Source organism: Montipora capricornis, chromosome 12, assembly GCF_036669925.1.
Source record: "Montipora capricornis isolate CH-2021 chromosome 12, ASM3666992v2, whole genome shotgun sequence".
In the NCBI taxonomy this organism is placed as follows: Eukaryota; Metazoa; Cnidaria; class Anthozoa; order Scleractinia; family Acroporidae; genus Montipora; species Montipora capricornis.
Window position 1 is genome coordinate 8473418 of NC_090894.1, and position 7500 is coordinate 8480917.

At 40.6% G+C, this 7500-nt stretch overlaps 1 protein-coding gene across 1 annotated transcript; it reads left to right on the forward strand.

Annotated features, from left to right (window-relative positions):
* Window positions 1-839: 839 nt before the first annotated feature.
* Window positions 840-3839, forward strand: LOC138026064 (uncharacterized). The gene has a single exon (XM_068873252.1). It carries the CDS (start codon window positions 855-857, stop codon window positions 2856-2858), a length of 2004 nt encoding a protein of 667 aa, XP_068729353.1. The 5' UTR covers window positions 840-854; the 3' UTR covers window positions 2859-3839.
* Window positions 3840-7500: the final 3661 nt, after the last annotated feature.

The following is a 7500-nucleotide window of genomic DNA, read 5'->3' on the forward strand; positions in this document are numbered from 1 at the left end:
AGGTCACATTCCACAGGTCATGGTACATGTCACTGGCTACAGACAAATAAACAACACCAGAAGTGTCTCCTAGCTCTAACAACTCTCCAAATATGTTGTTTCCGGTCTAAGGGAAACGTTTGGCTAAGTTGTCCATCACTGGAGCAGAGACTTCTAGTCTTGACCTGTGTTTTAGATCTGCCTCTTGTGGCAGATAAGAAGTCAGTTACAGCGATGTTTCTCGTGACGTCACGCATTGTTATTAATATGCCAACCAGAACCTAATTGGCTGTTGAAACAATCACTTCTTTTGTTCCGTGGTTGGCAAATTTGAATATCAAAAGAAATGTGACGTCAATGTTTGTAAACAAGAAATATCGCTATAGACACCTGGGGCGTTTACCATTTGCACGGAAAATCCGGTTGGAATGGAATGCTCGTAATGGTACAGGATTTTCCTGGTGTGGCGTTTCGCCAAGCCCGAGACTCTTGCGGCTAGAAGTAAACAAATGACGACTGCATCTGCAGCGTCGAATGGCGGGAAAAGAGGCCGAAGTGCACCGGGTCGAGTGGGAGTTTACAAATGGTACAGGATTTTTCCGGTCATTTCGGTTGGAACGGGAAAAGAGGAATACCTCTGAGGATTTCCATCTTTTCCAGAAACTTTCCGGTGGAATGAGCTGTACCATTTGAGTTTCCAACCGGAATTTTCGGTTTTTGTTGACAAATGGTAAACGCTCCTGCACTGTGCTTTGTGCTGAAGACAAAAGACCGCTTGACTTCCTCAAACCGAGGGGACTGGGCAGTATAAATCGCTTGGCCAATCATAAATCCGGGAGTTATTCTCACCAGTCCTTCTGAAACACTGGCCATCAATGGCTGCACATGAATCCTCTTGCGGACAATTCTTTTCTCCGAATTCCTCTTGGTATCGGGAAAGACGACAAGAGGAGTGGAGTCCAAAAAGCCCAGAGACTGATCAGGAACCAAGCTTTGATTCTGATGAGGAAAATCATGAATCGAAATTCGTTGCCATCAATGATGCAAGTTTCGTACAACGTACGTTGTCTCCGTATGCATCTCCTCTGGTTCATTGGTCTGAAAATGCACCCCTTTCGCAATCAGCAAGCTTTGTTTTACAATCTCGAGGGAGTATAGCTACTAACGAAGAAGGCTTGGTGATAAAAGAGAACGTTTCTGTGAAATCATCTTCACTTGTGGTGGGAAAGCGGCCACGCGGCCAAGGACTCAAGGACATCGACTTGACTAGAAACCTCGTAGCCAAGCATATTCGAGAGACTAAAGAAGCTAATAAAAGCCCCAAGAAAACCCAGGGATTTAGTTCGTTATCAAGGCATTTGTCTTGCCCGACTTTCAGTTTCACCAGTGGAAGCTCTCTGGGTCCGTCTGACAGACGTGGAATTAGTGGTAAAACAGGTTCAAGTCGAGATTTGAACTTCAAAGGGGTGTCTGAGTCAAGACCTTCAGCACCAAAAGTGATTAGTCAAGTAGGTAACAGAAGCATGAGATTGTTTAGCTGCCCTGAGGAACAAACCATCTTTAATGAGCTATGGCCTTTGGACATTTTTAACAATGGTCAGTCGTTCCCAAAGAAAGAATCAAATAGCACAAGAAGGGCTGACTCTTCAACAAGAACCATTGAAGTTATTGATTTGACAACAAGTGAAGAAACATCCGATCAAGGAATAGCAGATCTTCACAGCCAATCAAAATTAAACACTACAAGCAATGAAGGTGTTGACAAGCCAAAACTTCCAGGTATTGATTATTCACCGTTGAGGAGAAAGACATCAAAGCTTTCTTTTAGCGATGATGAAGATAGTGACTCTAATGCATGCAACAACAGCAAAAATGGGAAAGAAAAGTTAACAGAGGCTGCTAAAGCCAAGGAAGAATTCTCTTATAAAAAGAAGCCTTTTGTGAAGGGTGTCTTGAAAATGAGCTTGTTTTTTGCACTTGGTGCACTCTTGCTTTCATTTTACTTGCATGCTAACCCTCATGGCTTTTGTCTGGAAAGTGAGTTCAGCAAGAATATTTCAGGCATTGGGGACACATTGAAGGCAGAGTTATATGGCCAACACGTTGCACAGAAAATCATCACTGTTGCGTTGAAGAATCACTTTAGGAAGAACAATGTACGCAAGCCACTTGTCTTTTCTTTTCATGGATGGACAGGAACTGGAAAGACCTTTGTGAGCAACATTATCACTGAGCATATTTTCAAGCGAAAGATGCAAAGCCCTTTTGTTCACAAATTCATTGTTCCTCTGCATTTTCCACATGAATCTGAGGTCAACACATACAATGAACAGCTGAAGGGATGGATAAGAGGAAATGTGTCACACTGCAGAAAGGGCGCACTGTTCATTTTTGATGAAATGGACAAAATTCACTCTGGAATGATGGATACAATCAAAGATGCCATCTTGGATTATCGGGGAAAGAGCACAACAGCTGGTTATCAAAACATGGTGTTTATTTTTCTGTCTAACTCTGGAGGCCAGGCAATTAACAACCATGTCTTGAGGCATGTCTTTGAGGGGAAAATACGAGAAAATTTGACATCAAGTGAACTGGAAAATATCTTTCATGGTGTCATTGAAAATACACCCGATATATGGTTTGCAGATCTTTTGAAAGAAGATGTCATTGATCATCTGGTCCCATTTCTTCCTCTGGAGAGAATGCATGTCAAGCAGTGCATTAGAAGGGATCTAATTAAGAAAGGCTTTGCTGTCGAAGAGACCATGGTGAAAAGCATAGCTGATCAAATGGACTATTTTCCAAGAGGTCACAACTTCTTTTCTGTGTCAGGTTGTAAGAAAGTTTCTTCCAGAGTGGATGTCATTATGGGATAATCTTTAGTTTAATTAAAGACCCCAACATTAAGTTTAACTTGTGATATTAGGAATAATAAATTATTGTTATATTAGGGGAAGAAGAATATAATGATAGTTATATTATCCTAAAGTTAGGGAGATTTCCACAACATAACCCCAAAAAGAGTGTTTGTGATGAGGTCAATAGGTAACATTGGTAATCAACGGTTTTGTGAACTTATGATGAGCAAATTTTGCTCCAATCTTTTTATCAAATTGCCTTTAGCGTAAGAGAGAGAGTACAGACATTTGGTTGTTGCTCCCTTGTTCTACTAGTCCTCATGGTTATTCTGTGCAGCCAGTAATGTCTTTTAACCGATTGACTCCAGAGGGTTCCCCATTGACGAGTAAAATCATCTGGTGTAAGAGTAAAATACCAAGTCTGGCTGGTTCAGGCCCGGTTTGGGTGTCAAAGGATTAAATTAATTGCAAAATAAACTATATTTTAATAAGGCATGTACAAGTCAAGTGTCATTGTTATTGTCAACAGGAAACCATAAATAATTAGCCTGCAGTGCAGGCTTCTTATTGAGCCACCTGAACTTTATTGTGCTGCCATGTTGGATGGATGTTTGGAGGGAATGGGACAAGAGAATCACCTCTCCCACTTTTGAGCTACCCCCTTGGTGGCAATTTATTCCTCTTTCCAAACTTCCTCTGCCTCAGAAATTCAAGATGGCAACCAAAAAATACGCTTAGCCCGTGACCACTAAAATACTTCTGCACTGCAGGCTATAAACAATAAGACGCCATTGTTTGTGTCACGATGTATTCGCTTAGGTTGTAAATCGCAACATTTTGACCACTAACTACTGTTTGTGTTCCAAGATATGTAAATAATTATTATGTCATGGTAGTCGGTGATTCAAGCTCTGATTCAAAATTGTACCCTTGGCAGTTCCTTGACTTACCGATCTCCTTTCATGTTTGATAAATTTGGAATAAATATCTGTAATCAAAGTTTGTGAATTTTAAGACAGCAAATTGTACTCGCTCAAAGGGCTCACGTAACTTTGTCAGGGCCAACGATCTTCCAAATGGGGGTTCTGGGTCAGGGATGTCCTGTACGACATTCCTGTTTCCTGTCATCAGTTTTCACCTTTCACAGTCTGCTGGTGTGGTTGTTATCCGTTCATGGAACACCAGGACTTTTTTTTTGCCATCTTTCCCCAATTTTTAAATTTTGGTGGGCCACTTCTCCTGTCCGTGCAAACCCTTCTCTGGCCAAAACTGGTTATGGCAAAACAACTTTTTTCTCTCCCTGAGCCCAGATGGGTAGGCATATTCAATGGACGAGCGTGGATGAAAGGCGAATCCTGAGAGAAAAAGTTCCAGATTCAAAAATATCTAGATACGGGTGGACAGGTCCATACCTTTTGCATCACATTAATGTGAAAGGCAAAATAACAGGCTGCTGCTTGTCAGTACAAGCATGAAGTTTGTCACATTTCTGATGTTGCCTCAAATCTTTAGCTAACGGGCGAGAAGTGAGCTAACAGTAAATCGTTTTTTTATCAGTTTTGGGTTTTTTTACTATGCTCTAAGCAAGTTGTCTCCTTTAATATATTATTGCCAGTAAAAGCTAATAGAGCAGTTCCTTTGAGTGTCAAAAAATGAGTTCACTTGAGAATTTCAAATCCAAAATAATTTCAGAGCCAATCACATTCTAAAGGAAATGCAATCTCAGCCAAAATAATTTAAAGCAAGTATAGGCAGCTGGCACCAAGCATGAGAAATCCAGAATGACTTAATAATTGGTTTTGCATTGAGATCCTTGAGATCCCGGAGATCCCGGGTTCAAGACCCGCTCTGACCACTCGTTGAATTTGACCCTGGTAGTTCCTGGTTCAACTTCCCAGCCGCACTTGTAAATAGCCAACTGGTTTGCCTCCAGCCAGTTGGGATTCTTAATAGTTGTAGTTGTTGTGTTCTATTGTTTCGTTGATTCATTGGCCCTGAAAAGCCCTGTGGGGAGTGGTCAAAGTGGTTAAGTGGTTAAAGGCGCCAGAAATTTGAGAACAGAAGTTTAAATTCAAAGAATGAAGTGACATGCCATTGTTTTGAAATTATCCATTTGCTTATGAAATAGTAACCTTTCTTCGCTTTTTAAATACTTTCACGCACATTTCCGGTATCCTCTTTCTTCAAAAAAATTTGCACCTGATTTAAAGAAAAAACATACCAGTCACTGCTCCCAGTTTCCACGCCAGCACTCACTTTCTCACTGAAACTCCTAGTTATACTGTGTTTACTTGAATAGACATTGCTATTCAAAGCAGCGTACAAGTACAAGCAAAAAATTTATTGGGCGCTGCTCCTTAATAAAAAGTTTTTTTCCCACATTTTGTAGAACCAGATTGAAGTATTCTCCCGGGGGTGGGGGCTTTGTGCCGCTGTGAAGGGTATGGTTTTCAAGCAGTTTACTCTAGCCTAGGGTATATATATCAGAGCGTTTGGGTCTAGAATAGGGTATCATTTTTCGCGAAACTGACCAGTTGGTTGAAGATTTTATCTAGACTAAGGAAACCAGGAATTGCCAGTCAAAAATATAAAAAAATGAGATCGACAAGTTTAAATCTTCACGACTCAGCCTCAACAGTGTTGATAGATGACTATCATAAAACGCTACTGGATATTATTAACTGTCAAAAATCGGGATTCAGACGGAAATCGGTGGTATTAATACTGGTTAAAATTAAACAATTCATTTTCTTGATAATGCGTACGTACATGCTTGGCATTGCTGGACAAGTATAAATAAATCCTTTTTTAAGAAAGAAGTGATTCTGGTATAAGGTTTTGTTATGGCTTTGCTTTAGACTATGCTAGTGACCTCAGTTAGTAGAAAACAGCTACTCTAGGATAGGAGTGATTTCGGGAGTTTACTGTAGTATAGGGTAGCAAAATCTAGCTGAAACTAGCTCTGGTATAGGCTAAGAGTTCTAGGGTCCCAGGGGCACATACCCTCCCAGAAATTCCTAAAGTGCCCCCCCCCCCCCGGGAGTATTCTGAACCAACAGCTCTCACCAACTATTCCCCCCCCCCCCCCACAGTGATTATTTTCCCAAAAGTTTATTGTAGTCCTTGGCTCTTGTATCAAAACACTGTATTCCAAAAAAATGGTGACCGGCTGAACCATGACTAAGTACGTAGTCCAATACGTAGTCCTGCAACATAGAATTTGCACCATGTTTTGAGCAAATGTGGTCTGTAAAACTGAATCTAGAGTCTCCTTAGAAGCCATTATTGGAGCGTCACAAAAGGCTCGTTGGTGGGGCCAATGCCCCAATAGGGATATTTCACATACGACCTCGAGGCCAGAGTTGAACCTGGGTCACAGAGGTGGGAGGAGCGGTTGATAACCACTAAGCCATCCTGACTCCCCTCTCATTAATAGGGAGCTTAAGCACGAGCGTTTTTGAGACGCGGATGGCAACCGTAAGAGAACATTTCGCGTACCAGGACAGTGGTGTCTCCCGGATTTTTATACTAATGATCTCTAATAGAGAAAATACCTTAGTAATGTAAATGTGGTTGCGTGAAGACAAGTTAAAAGGGAAAGCAGCTCACTTCCGGTTGCCGTCCGCGTCTCAAAAACGCGCGTTCTTAAGCTCCCTAATAGTTTTGAGTGCGCTACTAACTAAAAAGTTACCTACGTTTTTGTCGCCTTTGAATGAAATTAGTGGAGGTTGCGAAATGATTCTACCAGTCTCGGGATAATTTTGGAGTAATTTAAAGTTATTAATAATGATACTTTTGACTGCCTGATTATGAGGATTGAAAGTGAGGGTGAATGGAATTCTGTCATTCTTATCCTTTTGTGACGTTTGCAGTGCCGACTGTCGATCAAATGGTTGGGCACTATGATGGCCCGCTTTGACCTCAGAGACAGGATAGCCAAGATTTTCGAAAAACTGGCACATCTCCTCTGATTTGCTGGAAAAGTCGGAGTCATCACTACATAGATGTCGAAGTCTAAGAAAGTGAGAATAAGGAATGGAGTTCTTGACATGTCATGGATAAATAACTGTGAGAATCTGTAGGTTTGTAGTGCACACTGGTAAATAAGCTTTGATATCTAGGAAAGCCAATGGAGTTTCCGAAATTTCCCAGGTATATTTAAGAGCCGTATGAAAGGAATTAGCATGAATTACCGGAGGTTATAATTATAATTAACACCTAATTATAATTAACACCTTTTATAATTATAATTAATTATAATTAATTATAATTAACACCTAATTATAATTAACACCTTTTCACGTAGTTCGTTCTTATTTCCTGATAGGTTAAGGTCTCTTTGACGGAGATACTCTTTAAGTTCAACGACAGTAAACTCGTCAGGGGCACCCAACGAGAATATAGTTCAAAACCTCTTAAACATGGCATTGTTAAACGTATTTTAGTATTTAACCGGTAGATACAGGCATATTTTTATCCCCATAAATTTTTCATCTGTTCGGATTTCCTAGCTGAATGTGTAGTGATCCGAAAATTATAGGGATCAAAACTTACCTTTTCGAAAATTTCAGCCAGAAAAAAGGCTCCCGAAAATTATAGGTGACCTTTTTAGGGCAAAAATCCGTTAAAAATGGACAATTACACCATGCTTTAGATGTTC

Excerpts from the sequence above, each read along its gene's own strand:
- LOC138026064 (XM_068873252.1), top strand. The coding sequence starts at position 855 with ATGGCTGCACATGAATCCTCTTGCGGACAATTCTTTTCTCCGAATTCC.